Source organism: Salvelinus sp. IW2-2015, linkage group LG16 (assembly GCF_002910315.2).
Source record: "Salvelinus sp. IW2-2015 linkage group LG16, ASM291031v2, whole genome shotgun sequence".
Classification (NCBI taxonomy): Eukaryota; Metazoa; Chordata; class Actinopteri; order Salmoniformes; family Salmonidae; genus Salvelinus; species Salvelinus sp. IW2-2015.
In genome coordinates, this window is record NC_036856.1 from 39717018 (window position 1) to 39736148 (window position 19131).

At 43.5% G+C, this 19131-nt stretch overlaps 1 protein-coding gene across 1 annotated transcript in view; it reads right to left on the reverse strand.

The window, feature by feature from the left end:
• Positions 1-16745: 16745 nt before the first annotated feature.
• The window catches only part of pla2g4ab (phospholipase A2, group IVAb (cytosolic, calcium-dependent)), a 52531-nt gene continuing 50145 nt past the window's right edge, over positions 16746-19131 (reverse strand). Inside the window, 1 exon segment of the mRNA XM_024003691.2 lies at positions 16746-18749. Coding sequence (XP_023859459.1) covers positions 18612-18749 — 138 coding nt within the window. The 3' untranslated portion in view covers positions 16746-18611.

Genomic DNA, 19131 nt, shown 5'->3' on the forward strand with positions numbered 1-19131 from the left:
TACACATATTCACGTTCTACCGTGGACTTTTATTTTAAAGGCAAAATCAGAAAACCGGAAGTCTTAATGTGGATGAGATCAGAGAGAAAAAGGAGGAAGAGAGAGGACCAACTCGGCAGAAAATCTGTCTCCATCCAGCAGGTGGCGTTTTTGTGTTGTTTCGCCCACCAAGCAAACAGTTTTTGTATGTAGGTCAATGTGAGCGTGGAATTTGGTCAACAACAAAAATGATGTCTTATTTGCTACGTGAAGTTTATTTGATCGAATGGAAGTTTTCGTAATCCTTAACCCTCCTGCTGTGTTCTGGTCGAATTGGACCGATTTACAAGTTTTCTCTCTGAAAAATGTAGTTAATGTAATCTGATTGTCATAAGGTTCCATGACTTTGTCCACACAGGGGATCTGAACACACAAAATACATTTAGATGATTTTCATTACATTTTGGGTGTTTTATTTATCTTTTGTCTACCTATGGTGTTCCCGGGCACATGCCCATTCATCAGATGGACACACTTCCTCTCCCAGACCCCCACATGCGTGTGTGTTTGAGCACACACACACCCCACTCCCCTTCTTGGCTTCCATGGCAATCCCCACGGGAACCTTTCCCCAATTGAATCTTTCCCACACGGGAACCACATCTGTTGACATTCTCACAAACAATTGCAACATTGTTTCAATAATATATAGAACTTTTCTAGCATCTCTGGTATATAAAGCTTTGTTGAGGCCTTGCTCACAATTCATTCTGTGGAAGCACAATGACCAAACGATATACTGTATGCTCTTGATCATATTTTTGATCATGACACTGGTGAGGAGGAGAGAGTCCTTGTTAAACTTTGACACAAAGTAGTCTGTGATAAATTGCACAATATGTTTCATCTGAGTATTTGTTAGTCAAAATAATCCATACATTACATTTTTACTCAAAAACGAGTTGTATGAGCTCAGGTCAATGAGGCCTACAGGCCATAAATAGTAAATAGCAAATTTCAAAACTTGAAATGTTCACAAGAACTTAAGTTGATAAAAAGAGTTAACACAACATTAGGTGATAATATATGTATTATTATGGATTTATAATCAGCAATAATGGGGCGGTCATTTTGGACCGGGAACACAGAATTAATTAACATGAAACGAACACAACAGGAGGGTTAAATTGTTATGAGTGTACTGATATAAGTAGGGCAGGTGACATCCCGGCAACTTTGAGAAAAATACCTTATATCGGAGTTGTCTCGAGATGGCTATGCATACACAGGATGGCACCGACAGACATGGCAGCTCTCTACCACCAGTGGAGAAGAGGTATTCGGAGTGGACTTCTAGTCCGACTCAGGAGGCGTGCTCTCCATCCACCGCTTCTGAGTATATCTCTGGACAATAAAGTAGACGAACTCCGGGCGAGGATCTCCTTCCAGAGAGATATCAGGGACTGTAGCATACTCTGCTTCACGGAATCATGGCTCTCTCCGGATATACTGTCCCCATCCACACAGCCAGCTGGGTTCTCAGCACACCGCGGAGATAGGAATAAAGAACTCTGGGAAGAAGAAAGGCGTGGTGTATGTTTCATGATTAACTACTCATGGTGTGATTGTGATAACGTACAGGAACTCAAGTTCTTTTGTTCACCCGACCTAGAATACCTCACAATCAAATACCGACCATATTACCACCCAAGAGAATTATCTTTGGTTATAGTCTGTGAGAGAAAAATAACATATTTACCTGATTTATTTGATATTCATGGTTAACAATTCATATTTAACTAATAGTAAGACATTTTGTCCTACTAGTGTCTATGTTTTTATGGTCTCCATTTTAGTTCCCTGCAGCTAATCTGGGCATATGGAGATGGCTTGAGCTGACAAATTAGTTAACGACTGCATTACATAGACATGAATGTGTTTTACTAGGGATAGCTTAGGAGTAGACCAATCCCTCATTGTCTCAAAATCATCCTTGCATCTGGGAAACTAAGCCAGGGTGGGTTTAAGACAACAACCCTGTGCAGATAACAACCAGATGAACCCAGAGTGGCTTATGATGCCCCAATCTGCATGGGATGGGTGGAACCAACCATGACTAAGCATTTGTAGTGTCAGCTATATATAATACTCTCCATTTGTGTAAAGGTTAGGTTACTCAGTCCAACACTCAAGGGTGTGGGGTCGACCAGCCTCATTATTGCAATAATTAATCAATATTGAATAAAGATGATTTTTTGAAGAAATGACAAAGTCTCTCTCACTTGATTAGAATATTCCACGACAAGTCACAGATGTGTATAATCCCCCTCAAGCCGATACCACGACGGCCCTCAAGGAACTACACTGGACTTTGTACAAACTGGAAACCATGTATCCTGAGGCCGCATTTATTGTTGCTGGGTATTTTAACAAAGCAAATTTGAAGAAAAAGAAAAAAATGCTACCGAAGTTCTATCAACACATTCACTGTAGTACTCGTGCTGGAAAAACACGCGACCACTGTTACTCCCCGTTCTGGGATACCTACAAGGCCCTCCCCCGCCCTCCCTTCCTTCGGCAAATCAGATCACGACTCCATTTTGCTCCTCCCTTCCTATAGGCAGAAACTCAAACAGGAAGTACCCGTGCTAAGATCTATTCAATGCTGGTCTGACCAATCGGAATCCATGCTTCAAGATTGTTTTGATTCCCTCGGATTGGGATATGTTCTGGGTAGCCTATGGAAAAAACATAGACGTATACACTGACATGGTGGCAGAGTTCATCAGGAAGTGTATAGGGGATGTTGTTCCCACTGTGACTGTTGAAACCTACCCAAACCAGAAACTGTGGATAGATGGCAGAATTTGTGCAAAACTGAAAGCGCGAACCACCGCATTTAACCATGGCAAGGGGACTGGAAATATGGTTGAATACAAACAATTTAGTAATTCCCTCCGTAAGGCAATCAAACAGGCAAAACGTCAGTACAGAGACAAAGTGGAGTCGCAATTCAACGGCTCAGACACGAGACGTATGTGGCAGAGTCTACAGACAATCACGGACTACAAAGGGAAAACCAGCCACGTCGCGGACACCGACGTCTTGCTCCCGGACAAGCTGAACACCGTCGCCCGCTTTGAGGATTACACAGTGCCACCAACGCAGCCCGCTTCCAAGAACTGTGGGCTCTCATTCTCCGTGGTCGACGTGAGTTGACATTTAAGCATGTTAACCCTCGCAAGGCTGCCGGCCCAGACGGCATCCCTAGCTGTGTCCTCAGAGTGTCATGGTTCCTCCTGGCACCAAAGAGCGGCAGAGACCGCCCTAGAGACTTTTATTGGACTCACATGTCTTATTATTTCATGATTGTGTCCCTGTCAAAAGAGATGTGTTTCTGTGGTCCTTTGTAGAAACTTGAATTGTTGACCTTGTGCGTTCGTTTCCTGAGTGAGTTTTCAAGACTTAGTGTTTGTTGTTTTTTCAAGTGTACTGTGATCCTGCGGCTATCGTTTCTCAGTAAAGTATTATGTTTATCCTTAACCACTGATTCCTCGTCTGGTCTCTTCTCTGCACCTGAGTCCTACCTAAACACGTCACACAGAGCATGGTAACTGAACTAAATGACTATCGCCCCGTAGCACTCACTTCTGTCATCATGAAATGCTTTGAGAGGCTAGTTAAGGATCATATCACCTCTACCTTACCTGACACCCTAGACCCACTTCAAATTGCATACCGCCCCAATAGATCCACATCCATCGCACTACACACTGCCCTATCCCATCTGGACAAGAGGAATACCTATGTAAGAATGCTGTTCATTGACTATAGCTCAGCCTTTGACACCATAGTACCCTCCAAGCTCATCATTAAGCTCAGGGTCCTGGGTCTGAACCCCGCCCTGTGCAACTGGGTCCTGGACTTCCTGACGGGCCGTCCCCAGGTGGTGAAGGTAGGAAACAACACCTCCACTTTGCTGATCCTCAACACAGGGGCCCCACAAGGGTGCGTGCTCAGCCCTGTACTCCCTGTTCACCCATGACTGCATGGCCACGCACGCCTCCAACTCAATCATCAAGTTTGTAGACGACACAAGAGTAGTAGGCCTGATTACCAACAATGATGACACAGCCTACAGAGAGGAGGTAAGGGCCCTGGCAGAGTGGCGCCAGAAAAATAACCTCTCCCTAAACATCAACAAAATGAAGGAGCTGATCGTGGACCTCAGGAAACATCTCCTGAGGGAGCACGCCTCTATCCACATCGACGGGACCGCAGTGGAGAAGGTGGAACGCTTCAAGTTCCTTGGCATAGACATCGCTGACAATCTGAAATGGTCCACCCACACAGACAGTGTGGTGAAGATGGCGCAACAGCGACTCTTCAACCTCAGGAGGCTGAAGAAATCCATCTTGGTCCCTAAGACCCTCACAAACTTTTACAGATGCACAATTATCTTTAATTAAAAATAAAAATAAATTTTCCCCAATTTTCGTGGTATCCATTTGGTAGTAGTTACAGTCTTGTCTCATCGCTGAAACTCCCGTACGGACTCGGGAGAGGCGAAGGTTGAGAGCCATGCGTCCTCCGAAACACAACCCAACCTAGCCGCACTGCTTCTTGACACAAAGCACATCCAACCCGGAAGCCAGCCGCACCAATGTGTTGGAGGAAACACCGTACACCTGGCGACCTGGTCAGCGTGCACTGCGCCCGGGCCGCCACAGGAGTCGCTAGTGCGCGATGAGACAAGGATATCCCTGCCGGCCAAACCCTCCCTTACCCGGACGACGCTGGGCCAGTTGTGCATCGCCCCATGGACCTCCCGGTCGCGGCCGGCTGCGACAGAGCCTGGGCTCGAAACCAGAATCTCTGGTGGCACAACTAGCACTGCGATGCAGTGCCTTAGACCACTGCGCCACCCGGGAGGCCAGATGCACAATTAAGAGCATCCTGTTGGGCTGTATCACCGCCTGGTACGGCAACTGCACCGCCCGCAACCGCAGAGCTCTCCAGAGGGTGGTGCGGTCTACCCAACACATAACCAGGTGCACACTGCCTGCCCTCCAGGACACACATGGCACCTGATGTTACAGGAAGGCCAAAAAGATCATCAAGGACATCAACCACCCGAGCTAACTGCCTATTCACCCCACTACCATCCAGAAGGCGAGGTCAGTACAGGTGCATCAAAGCTGGGACCGAGAGACTGAAAAACAGCTTCTATCTCAAGGCCATCAGAGTGTTAAATAGCCATCACTAACCGGCTACCAGCCGGTTACGCCACCCTGCACCTTCAAGGCTGCTGCCCTATATACATAGACATGGAATCACTGGCCACTTTAATAATGGAACACTAGTCACTTTAATAATGTTTACATACTGCTTTACTCATTTCATATGTATATACTGTATTCTGTTCTACTGTATTTTAGTCTATGCCACTCCGACATTGCTCGTCCTAATATGTATATATTTCTCAATTCCATTATTTTACTTTTAGATTTGTGTGTATTGTTGTAAATTGTTAGATACTACTGCACTGTTGGAGCTGGGAAAACAAGCATTTCGCTACACCTGTAATAACATCTGCTAAATATGTGTATGTGTCAAATAAAATTTGATTTGATTCACGACATGAGGCTAGTAGCATAGCATCTCCCTCCATTGGATACAGGCGGTTAACGTCAACAACCATCATCGAATATTATATATCCACCAAACCAAAGAAAGGATAGGCAGGAGCTAGACAGCCCGCCATTCCGCTTTGTGGACAATGATTCACGGAGAGACATGTATCTTGTCAGCTTATTCATGATCTTTGATAGGATCCAGCTAGTATTGCTGCCATGGTATGGAGCCAGATACCTGCCAAAAGGTTGAACGTAAGTATCGTTAGAAAATCCATAGGTGAATTGTTAGAATCGTAAGAAAAGCCAAGAGTGAAGCATGAACGTAAACGTGAAATGACATCTGTGAACATACAAAGACCATGTTACGATTACGGACTAACATTTTAGGCTTGAACAAATCTTGTGTCGCAATTCTGACATACAATAAAACCTTTCAGAGTTTTGGCAGTATCATCTCACCAACAAAAAATATGTACACCAAACGGCCTGTGAGGAGTGCTACCTGAACAAGCATAACACAGTATTAAAGAAAACTGAAGTCAGGGAAACCGTGAAGAGGTATCCTGCAGGTTTTCAAGGTAAAAGTCTCTATTAAGTCTAGATAGCACTAGCTGTATTATGTCTACAGCAGTGAAGTTTCAGTCCACTAGGTGTATCTCTACAGCATGGACATATCTCTGGTTGACGTGGACATCCCCATGCATGCACCTTATCAAAATATGACTCATTCAATATTGCACCATCCCATTCTCTATGTATGACCACTGGAGTCTTTGACACTCAAAATATTTTTATATCGAATATTTTTATATTTATCTCATCACTCAAAATCTTGCCAATGCATATTCTGTAGGGGCCTCTCATTCCTCTTTCTATTCTGGTTAGAGCCAGTTTGCGCTGTTCTGTGAAGGGAGTAGCACACAGCGTTGAACGAGATATTCAGTTTCTTGGCAATTTCTCGCATGGAATAGCCTTCATTTCTCAGAACAAGAATAGACTGACGAGTTTCAGAAGAAAGGTCTTTTTTTCTGGATATTTTGAGCCTGTAAAATGAACCCACAAATGCTGATACTCCAGATACTCAACTAGTCTAAAGAAGGCTAGTTTTATTGCTTCTTTAATCAGCACAACACAACATAATTGCAAAAGGGTTTTCTAATGATCAATTGGCATTTTAAAATGATAAACTTGGATTAGCTAACACAACGTGCCATTGGAACACAGGAGTGATGGTTGCGGATAATGGGCCTCTGTACGCCTATGTAGATATTCCATTAAAAATCAGTTGTTTACAGCTACAGTAGTCATTTACAACATTAACAATGTCTACACTGTATTTCTGATCAATTTGATGTTATTTTAATGGACAAATATTTTTGCTTTTCTTTCAAAAACAAGGACATTTCTAAGTGACCCCAAACTTTTGAACGGTAGTGTAAATATATATTTTTATACATTTGGAAAAATGTCTAATAACCTGTTTTTGCTTTGTCATTTAAGGGGTGTTGTATGTAGATTGTTGAGGGGAAAAAACTATTTAATCAATTTGAGAATAAGGCTGTAACGTAACAAAATGTGTAAAAACTCAAGGGGTCTGAATACTTTCCGAATGCACTGTGAACTCGTTACACTCCGAGCTCCAACAATGCGAATTAAACAATAATAAGTCAATAAAAATACAGTACCAGTCATAAGTTTGGACTCACAAATCAAATCAAATTGTATGGGGCATATATTTAGCAGATGTTATTGCGGATGTAGCGAAATGCTTGCTTTCCTAGCTCCAACAGTGCAGTAGTATCTAACAATACACAACAATACACACAAATCTAAAAGTAAAATATATAAATATTAGATTGAGCAATGTCGGAGTGGCATTGACCACAATACAGTAGAATAGAATACAGTATATACATATGAGATGAGTAAAGCAGTATGTAAATATTATTAAAGTGGCCCATGTCTATATAGGGCAGCAGCCTCTAAGGTAGCTATCACTAATAGCTAGTGATGGCTATTTAACACTCTGATGGCCTCGGTCCCAATTTTGATGCACCTGTACTGACCTTGCCTTCTGGATAATAGCAGGGTGAACAGGCCGTGGCTCGGGTGGTTGATGTCCTTGATTATCTTTTTGGCCTTCCTGTAACATCGGGTGCTGTAGGTGTCCTGGAGGGCAGGCAGTTTGCCCCAGGTGATATGCTGGGCAGACCGCACCCCCATCTGGAGAGCCCTGCGGTTGCGGGCGGTGCAGTTGCTGTACCAGGCGGTGATACAGCCCAACAGGATGCTCTCAATTGTGCATCTGTTAAAGTTTCTGAGGGTTTTAGCGGCCACATTTCTTCAGCCACCTACTGTGTGGGTGAACCATTTCAGATCATCAGGGATGTCTACGTTGAGGAAATTGAAACTTTCCACCTTCTCCACTGCGGTCTCGTCGATGTGGATAGGGGCGTGCTGTTTCCTGAAGTCCACGATCAGCTCCTTTGTTTTGTTAACGTTGTGTGAGAGGTTATTTTTCTGGCACCACTTTCCCAGGGCTCTCATCTCCTCCCTGTAGGCTGTCTCGTCACTGTTGGTAATCAGGCCTACTATTGTTGTGTGGGCTGCAAACTTGATGATTGCGTTGGAGGCGTGCGTGGCCACACAGTTGTGGGTAAACAGAGTACAGGAGGGGGCTGAGCATGCACCCTTGTGGGGCCCCTGTGTTGAGGATCAGTGTGGAGGAGGTAATTTTGCCTCCCTTCACCACCTGGAGGTGGCCATTCAGGAAGTCCAGGACCCAGTTGCATAGGGAGGAGTTCAGTCCCAGGGCTGTGAACTTTGTTGTGAGCTTCGAGGGCACTATGGTATTGAAGGCCGAGCTGTAGTTGATGAACAGCATCCTCGCATTTCTCTTGTCCAGGTGGGTGAGGGCAGTGTGCAGTGCAATGGTGATTGCATCGTCCGTGGATCTGTTGGGGCAGTAGACGAATTGGAGAGGGTCGAGTGTGTCTGGAAGGGAGGAAGAGTCTTTGACTAGCCTCTCAAAGCACTTCATGATGACTGAAGTGAGTGTCCAGGCACCCTGTTTTAAGCTGACCGCAGTAAAAGTCAGCGATGGTCTACAGCCCGGAACCTCCAGCGACGGTTCACAGTCCAGAGCTTCCAGCGACGGTTTACTGTCCAGAGCCTCCAGTGACGGTCCACGGTCCGGAGCTTCCTGCGCCGGTGCCATGGCCAGAGCCTTCCACTGCGCCGAAGCCCAGTCCAGGCACGGTGTCCAGTCCCGCTCTATGGCCGGAGCCTTCCTCTGCGCCGGTGACCAGTCCAGGCACGGTGTCCAGTCCCACTCCATGGCCGGAGTCTTCCTCTGCGCCGGTGCTCAGCCCAGGCACGGCGTCCAGTCCCGCTCCATGGCCGGAGCCTTCCTCTGCGCCGGTGCCCAGTCCAGTCCGGCTCCATGGCCGGATCCGCAGTCTGAGCGGGTGATACGTCCCGCACCGGAGCCGCCACCGATGCTAGCTGCCCACCCTAACCCTCCCCAACTAGTTTCAGGTTTTGCGGTCGGAGTCCGCACCTTTGGGGGGGAAATGTCACTATCATTAAAATGTGGAACTCTACTCACGCTGCGCCTTGGTCTAATTATTCATACGACGGTCGTGACAAAAGTAGAAGAAGCTTTTTCAATCACTCCCTTGAATGCTGTGGCCACCCTTTCCTGTTGTGCTCTCAGGTCATTTGTGCCTGTGTGAATTATTATGTGGCTGGGTGAACCTAGTTGGTCCTCAGACAGAAGGTTTGCTGGGTGTTTGGACACCAGAGTTTAGACACACTGTGTTTGGGAAAAACGTTTTTTTCTTGTATATATTTCACATTTGAGTCCAATCTGTGTCTTGTGTATGACCTCAGTGGGTGTGGGGGGGTTGTCAGGAGGGTTATCAGGGTGGTTGACAGGGAGGGAGTTCAGAGGGGGTGAAATCGCCTAGGCTTGGGGTTCTTCATTTGTCTGTCCCGCTATGATGTCGAGGCTATGGTCAGGGTCTGGGGAGGGGGACTGTTCTGCTGTGATGTCGAGACTTTTGTCGGGAGCTGAGGTGGGCTGTTCTGCTAGCTTCTCTGCGGGGGTGGCCACCTCTCTAGTGGGTTGTTCTCTGTCACACGCCATCCTCCTCACCCTCTCCTCCAGCAGTCTGATCCTCTCCTCTAGTGCTCTGTTCTTCTCCTGCTATTTCTCCTGTTGAGGTTGTCTCAGACCAGAGTGCAGATATGTCTCTCTCCACCTCCAACTCTCTGGGTTTGGTTAAGGGGGTGTTGTTGTGCTGCTGGACTGTTGTCTGGATCTGTGCTGACTGGAGTGTAATCACCTGCTGTTCCAGCTCCACCTACCTTACCTACAGCTGGGTGAATTTATCCTTAATTTCAATGAGGGAGTAGTACTCTGTGCTGGGAGGTTGACTTTCCGTTTGGGTTGCTCGTCTGTGGGGTTATATAATGAAGAGGTCTGGTCTGACCCGCTCGGGATGGGGATATTTTTCTCAAGAGAGAGCTTCTCCTACAGAGCTAATTCTTTGATTAGGTGAAAGTCCAGCTGAAACTCTTTGGGGATGCCCTGTACCATTACTGTTCCAGACTTATAGAGATTTATATTAGCTGACTCAGATTCCTCGTTGTCTAGTATCCTGAGTTTCCACCCTTCGTTAACACCCCCCCCTCTTAACAGAGGGATCTGTGCTAATATAGCGCTGTGCCATGCCAGGGGATGGTCTGTGTGGAAGATGAGGTTGCTGATGTTCCCATTTTTATAATAGTCAGCGAAAAGTGTCTCTTGGTTTTCCATAAGGAGCTTCATTTTGTGCTCTTTTCGTGTCTTATCATTCTTTACATACACAGGGTACTGTATTTTAATTACCTCTGAACAGCGGGAGGCAGCTTTTAAGGCCTCTCCTTCTGGTTGGAGTACACTGTGCGACTCTCCTGCTATTGTTGGGCTAAAAGGCTTTGACACCACTCACTTGACATGTCAGTGCTAATTGAAGTTGTATCAAGCTTGGTAGCCTTAACTTAGCATTCAGTCCTTATAAAGTAACGTAATGTATTTTTTTTCTTGGCTTTTGGAAATAAAATATAGCTTTAGACTAAACATGACTCACTCAGTTCCAGGTTGGATGGTGTTTTCAGGTTTCTGTTCTCCAGAGAATTTGCTGTATAGTTTTGGAATAATAATCTTTGGTAGTTGTAAACCTTCCAGGTGATTCCGTAATTCCGTCCAAAATCAGGTTGTAGGTTTTGAGTTTTGATTTGGAGTGAAAATTATGTTGTAGAGGGTAGCATCCTGTATATGTCCCTGAACAAAAAAAATCCACGTTTATCTAACTCTAAATCTATATTTTTTTAAGAACATGCTGAAAAACTCAGCAGGTGGCGCCAGAGCATAGGAAATAGATTAGTTAGGTAGTATCAAAAGCAGTACAGTAAAGGTTTATAAAAGAGTTAAACAGACCCGTGTGTAAAGTACTTAAGTAAAAATACTTTAAAGTACTACTGAGTAGTTTTTTTGGGTATCTGTACTTTACTTTATTATTTACATTTTTGACAACTTTTACTTCACTACATTCCTAAAGAAAATAATGTACTTTTTACTCCATACATTTTCCCTGACACTGTTTGTAAACTAATGTCAGAGTGTTATAGTGTACCACTGGTTTACATAATATAAGGAATTTGAAATTATTAATACTTTTACTTTTGATACTGAAGTACATTTTAGCAATTACATTTACCTGTGATACTTAAGTATATTTAAAACCAAATAATCTGACACTTTTGCTGAAATGATATTTTACTGGGCAACTTTCACTTTTACAAGTAATTTTCTATTAAGGTACTGAATAGGCCTTCATTGTAAATAATAATTTGTTCTTGATTGACCTGCCTTGTAAAATAAAATAAAATTTAAAAAACGAATGTATGTGCAGTGCATCTACTGAAACATATGTTTGGTAATGAGAGCATGTATTTCTAAACCACTGTAGTGTTTTCTTTTAGATCAAATGAACTACTATCATATGTTCACTTTAATGGATTAGAGTTGAATAAAAGATACATGTACTTCCTCCATTGATAGAGAGCATGGTTTACTTCAGGAAGCTGAGGATCTAAACAGATTACATAGTACAGCTGTTCGCTGTGTGACTCACCACACTCACTACTCGTAAAAGGCTATGGCGGAAGTATTTACTTTACCGAACATGCTGTGCTGGTCACGGGTGGTAACTCCCTGCCAGTCGACCATGGTGGTCCCCCATATAGGATAACAGAGCAACTGCGTGCAGCATACACTCCATGATGTCAGGACAGCGTCAGATGATGAAAGTGCTATTTTTTGTTTTGCAGGAAATAGAGACAAAGTTTCCCATTTCCAGCTGGTTTTATCTTTGTCATCATGAACCCCACAGATGGTCTTTGGCTGGGGGCAGTATTGWGTAGCTTGGATGAATAAGGTGCCCAGAGTAAACTACATGCTACTCAGTCCCAGAAGCTAAGATATGCATATTATTAGTATATTTGGATAGAAAACACTCTGAAGTTTCTAAAACTGTTTGAATGATGTCTGTGAGTATAACAGCACTCATATGGCAGGCAAAAACCTGAGAAAAAATCCAACCAGGAAGTTGGAAATCTGAGGTTTGTAGTTTTTCAACTCATCGCCTATCGAATATACAGTGGGATATTGGTCATATTACACTTCCTAAGGCTTCCACTAGATGTCAACAGTCTTTAGAACCTTGTTTGATGCTTCTACTGTGAAGGAGGGGGGAATGAGGACTCTTTGAGTCAGGGGTCTGGCAGAGTGCCATGAGCTGACCACGCGCGTTCACGTGAGAGATCGCTTGCAATCCATTGCATTTCTGAAGACAAAGGAATTCTCCGGTTGAAACATTATTGAAGATTTATGATAAAAACATCCTAAAGATTGATTCTATACATCGTTTGACATGTTTCTACAGACTGTAACGGAACTTTTGGACTTTTAGTCTGCTCACGCCTCATGAATTTGGATTACGGGGCTAAACGCACGAACAAAAAGGAGGTATTTGGACATAAATTATGTACTTTATCGAAAAAAATCAAACATTTATTGTGGAACTGTGATTCCTGGGAGTGCATACTGATGAAGATCATCAAAGGTAAGTGAATATTTATAACGCTATTTCTGACTTCTGTTGACTCCAACATGGTTTTGTTGTCTGAGCGCTGTACTCAGATTATTGCATGGTTTGCTTTTTCCGTAAAGTTTTTTTGAAATCTGACACAGCGGTTGCATTAAGGAGAAGTATATCTCTAATTCTGTGCATAACACTTGTATCTTATATTAAAGTTTATGATGACTATTTCTGTAAATTGATGTGGTTCTCTCCAAAATCACCGGATGTTTTGGAAGCAAAACATTACTGAACGTAATGCGCCAATGTAAACTGAGATTTTTGGATATAAATATGCACTTTATCGAACAAGAAATACATGTATTGTGTAACATGAAGTCCTATGAGTGTCCTCTGATGAAGATCATCAAAGGTTAGTGATTAATTTTATCTCTATTTCTGCTTTTTGTGACTCCTCTCTTTGGCTGGAAAAATGGCTGTGTTTTTCTGTGACTAGGAACTGACCTAACATAATCGTTTGGTGTGCTTTCGTCGTAAAGCCTTTTTGAAATCGGACACTGTGGTGGGATTTACAACAAGTTTATCTTTAAAATGGTGTGAAATACTTGTATGTTTGAGGAATTGTAATTTTGAGATTACTGTTGTTTGAATTTGGCGCCCTGCACTTTCACTGGCTGTTGTCAAATCGATCCCGTTAACGGGATCTTAGCCGATCTCAGCCATAAGAGGTTTAAAAGAACAAAATACACATATTCCCCAAAATTGCACATGAAAAATATTCCTGACTCATAATAAACTTCACTTACGGGTAGAGCCTGGATATCAAAATACTACACCCCTTGGTGTGGCACTCATGAGAATGGACACACCATAATATTAGTGGGAATTAAGAGTAACATTTCTAATGGGCCGTGTCTAGACTGTTGGCCTTTTATCTCTTGTTGAAGAAAAAAGATAACACAAACATTATTTCCCACTGGGTCAGACATGATGGACCTCACCACTGGGTCAGACATGATGGACCTCAACACTGGGTCAGACATGATGGACCTCACCACTGGGTCAGACATGATGGAACTCACCACTGGGTCAGACATGATGGACCTCACCACTGGGTCAGACATGATGGACCTCACCACTGGTTAAGACATGATGGACCTCACCACTGGGTCCAGACATGATGGACCTCACCACTGGGTACAGACATGATGGACCTCACCACTGGGTCAGACATGATGGACCTCCCACTGGTTAAGACATGATGGACCTCACCACTGGTTAAGACATGATGGACCTCACCACTGGTTAGACATGATGGACCTCCCACTGGTAAGACATGATGGACCTCACCACTGGTTAAGAACATGATGGACCTCACCACTGGGTCAGACATGATGGACCTCACCACTGGGTCAGACATGATGGACCTCACCACTGGTCAGACATGATGGACCTCACCACTGGGTCAGACATGATGGACCTCACCACTGGTTAAACATGATGGACTCTCACCACTGGGTCAGACATGATGGACCTCACCACTGGGTCAGACATGATGGACCTCACCACTGGTTAAGACATGATGGACCTCACCACTGGGTCAGACATGATGGACCTCACCACTGGTAGACATGATGGACCTCACCACTGGTCAGACATGATGGACCTCACCACTGGTTAAGACATGATGGACCTCACCACTGGGTCAGACATGATGGACCTCACCACTGGGTCAGACATGATGGACCTCACCACTGGGTCAGACATGATGGACCTCACCACTGTATCTGACAGGCCGCCAAGTCCTGGTCTGTCAGCTGTGTGAGAAAGGATTACTCACTGTGTTGGGTGTGTGACTGTGTTGGGTGTGTGTGTGTGACTGTGTTGGGTGTGTGTGTGTGACTGTGTTGGGTGTGGTTGTGTAACTGTGTTGGGTGTGTGACAGAAAAGATTTGGCATGGGTCCCCAGATCCTCCAAAAGTTCTACAGCTGCACCATCGAGAGCATCCTGACTGGTTGCAAATCAAATCAAATCAAATTGTATTTGTCACATACACATGGTTAGCAGATGTTAATGCGAGTGTAGCGAAATGCTTGTGCTTCTAGTTCCGACAATGGAGTAATAACCAACGAGTAATCTAACCTAACAATTTCACTACAACTACCTTATACACAAGTGTAAAGGGATGAAGAATATGTACATTAACATATATGAATGAGTGATGGTACAGAACGGCATAGGCAAGATGCAGTAGATGGTATAGAGTACAGTATATACATATGAGATGAGTAATGTACGGTATGTAAACATATAAAAGTGGCATTGTTTAAAGTGGCTAGTGATACATGTATTACATAAAGATGGCAAGATGCAGTAGATGGTATAGAGTACAGTATATACATATGAGATGAGTAATGTAGGGTATGTAAACATTATATGAAGTGGCATTGTTTAAAGTGGCTAGTGATACATTTTGCCATTATTAAAGTGAATGGAGTTAAGTCAGTATGTTGGCAGCAGCCACTCAATGTTAATGGTGGCTGTTAACAGTTTGATGGCCTTGAGATAGAAGTACCACACACAGTCTGACTGACCTGACATGTACCACACAGTCTGACTGACCTGATATGTACCACACAGTCTGACTGACCTGATATGTACCACACAGTCTGAATGATCTGACATGTACCACACAGTCTGACTGACCTGACATGTACCAGACAGTCTGACCTGATATGTACCACACAGTCTGACCTGATATGTACCACACAGTCTGACTGACCTGATATGTACCAGACACAGTTTGATGCCTGCAAGTGTGCATAGGTTATAGTGTATATTTATTTCATAGTAATTCTAACATAGGTTATAGTGTATATTTATTTCATAGTAATTCTAACATAGGTTATAGTGTATATTTATTTCATAGTAATTCTAACATAGGTTATAGTAAATTGTTCTCCATAATGATATTTGTTCTATAGTTGATACACAGCACACTGTATGATGGTAGAGGCTTGTGTGTGTCTGGTTGCGTGCGTTCCTCCAGAGCAGCCCCGTCTTGGTTACTGGGGTGCACCACAGCCTGTCTGTCTGTGTGCGGTGAGAGTGACTCAGCACATCAAGAAGAAAACATGCAGGCACATACATGACCCTTACGCGTGGTGTGTGAGAATAACATAATAACACGTCAATATGGAAATCATTCTCACCTCACATACATTAAGATAGACAGGCAGACAGCACTCTAGGGCGACAAGGCTTTTGAGTGTAGCCTTCAAAGGCCTTGAAGGTTTCTGAATGTTTGTCTGTGTCTGCCAGGCATGGCTGTGCTGTGCAGCTAGGCTACAGTAAACGGAGCACGTTAAAGTCAATCCAGGGGGCGTTAGGCGAGTGGTTTTCATGCCAGAGAGGAGGCACCCTCAGACGTGCACCGCAGCAAACTATCCTAAGCACATAATTAGTACTCTCACATGATGGGAATATTACTTTTGCATGATGATTTAATTGGAAAATGTAATGATTTACTGTGCGATGTGCTTCAACAGGTCTCCAACCAGCCTGTGGGTGGCTACGGTTAAGTTCTGTAGCTGGAGGAAGATTCTGCCTAGAAACTGCCTGGGCTTCATTTTATGAAGGTTTCAGGTCGATTATTTTACTGTGGCCACATTGTCCTTGTTGTGATGGGGTTTCTCATAGTAGCAGACCTATGAAAAAGACACAGCCAGATCTAGGTCATCTAGGCCTGGCCAAGGCATTTCCTTTCATAAGCCTAAAATATGTTTTCCAGTCCAGTGAAAGTGTGTGTGTGTGTGTGTGTGTGTGTGTGTGTTAAACCTCTGATTTCCGGGGTCTACATGGTCGTGAATTCAAGTATCAAATTGCCATTTCTATAGTGGAAACGTTGCATGAGATGAATAGTGTTGGCAAGTACTTCTACAACTAGGAATTCTTCCCTTTTCCAAGCCACAATAACATGTATAGTGGGTGTTGGATTACCGAGCAAGAAGACAACTTGGACTTTTATTCAATTACATGTACGTTGTACATAAACATGGTGTATGTTATTGGTTAAAATAATAAAAAGGACATAGTAAGAAAAGCAGAAGTGTATGACTACACTACTTGGGTCCTCTCAGTTTGAAATCCTTTTAACACTTTATTTCCCATAATTGTAAAAATTGCAAAAAAACATAAAACAAAAAAAACAAGACTATTTACTGTAGTCCAAGACAGCTTTACATGAAAAAAAAAGGCATATGTCCTACTCTCCATGTACTCATTCTACCTCATTCTAAGAGAATAACATCCATTGAATAAAAAGGTGCCACACAGGTGTCCTGAAAAGATCAAGCGGTATGACTGTCATTGCTTGTGAGACGTTGCACAAAGTTCAGTATGAAATGCAATTCAGTCTGAAAATAGCCAACAACAATATGACAATCTCTGGGAGACCTAAAGCAGTGGTGGCTGCTGAGGGGAGGACGGCTCTTAATAATAATGGCTAGAACAGAGCAAATGGAATGGCATCAAACACATGGAAACCACGGTTTCTTGGAAACCATGTGTTTGATGTATTTGATACCATTCCACTCCAGCCATTACCACGAGCCTGTCATCCCCAATTAAGGTGCCACCAACCTCTTGTGACCTAAAAGTAATAAACAATAAGGTTAAAGGGTCAAAGAATGCAGAAATATTAATTTGCACAAAAGAAAATACACAGTAAAAACACACAAAAAAACAAGTTGCCAGCTAGAAATAATTTAAGTTTGGGCTACTGTGATAAAAGCTTAAGAAAATCACCTCTTTTACATAACATTGTTTTAAAAACTAGGCTGAAATGTGAGCTCAGGCAGACCATGGTCAGCAGACAGGGTTTTCTGTTCTGTGTAAAATTCCACAGCACCCTTTGACCCCTGCAAGTGTAGGTGTAGTATGTCAGATACTTCTCTTCAGACGCTGCTGCAGGTGTAGGTGTAGTGTTTGAAATTCCATTGTGTGCCGACAAGAGCCGTGAAGCCATCACACCACACCCTCTCCAGGGTTACACCCCACCCCTCTCACCCCACCTCAGCACAGACACACCAGACCATATCTGGTGTGTATGGGAGGATGGTGGGGGTGAGGAGGGGTCACGGTGGGAGGAAACTACTCTGCCCCAACAAAAAAAAATTGGTCCGAATATATAAGGGGAAGCCTGAAATAACACAGTCAGGAAAATAAACACACTCTAACGTGAGAGAGGACTATAAAGGAGGCAGACAGAAAGGCCGTTTCTATGGTGTTGAGTGTTGTTTGTTGTTGGAGCCACTCCCTGCGTTGAATAAACATAATTKAGATGTTTGAGGAATTCAGACGGTTGCACTTGGCGGTGTTTTAGTAGTTGGCATCGAACACAACCTGATGGTTTAAGGACGCCTCTTCTTCTATGATTTCCATGGTTTCCTATGAGATCACTTGTTTAGATCAGTAACAACTGTTTACAACTATACTATAGGAAAACCCTGCTACATTAAAAACACATAATACATACATGAGTAGCACTTATAAAAATGGAAAGTCAATTAAGGAACCTTGAGTTTAGTTTACTGCTATTGGGACATCTCTTCAGAATTTATATCACTAAACTTTAGGGTCCAGAACAAGTCTTTGTCATGTTGTTCAGTGATATCCACCACAGGTTTCCATGGTTTACACCAAACCCTCTTCATTCACATTATTAGATGGACAAAACAAACCAACAAAGTTTCCCTAATGAAAAAATGTAAAAATATAGGAAAATCTCCACTCTCCAATGCCACAGTTTCGTCTGATAGCTTGACCTTGCTCTTCCCGGCATTCCGGCTCTCACTTCCGGGGTTTCTCCCGCGTCTCCCGCTTCAGGAACATTTTGTTCTGGATCTCGTTGAGTGAGAGGGACACAGAGCAGCGGGATGGATTCTCCTTCCTGTACATGATGCTCTCCTTAATGGCATCTTTTATCACCTGGTCAAGAGAGAGGTGGATGGAGGAGGTGGAATGGATAAAACACTCTGTATTAACCTACACAAGTGGTTAGTCAATTGACCGTTAACAAGAAATCATAATTAATTGAAATGTGGTTAGAGGTTAGATAAAAAAACAATTAGCATAGGCCTACACAGATGTTTGAAGTTCCATGTCCGGGGAGCCCCTAGTTACTGACGGATAATTGAGCAAACATTGATGTTGCTGGATTGTTTTACATACATTACATCTGCCTGGCTGAACTGACATTTACGTTGTTGGAATATTGTTTTACATACATTAGTTCTGGCTAACMGAACTGACCTCTTCGTTGAGGGTGGTTTGAGCAGGAATCAGGAGCAGGAATCAGTATCTACCTACA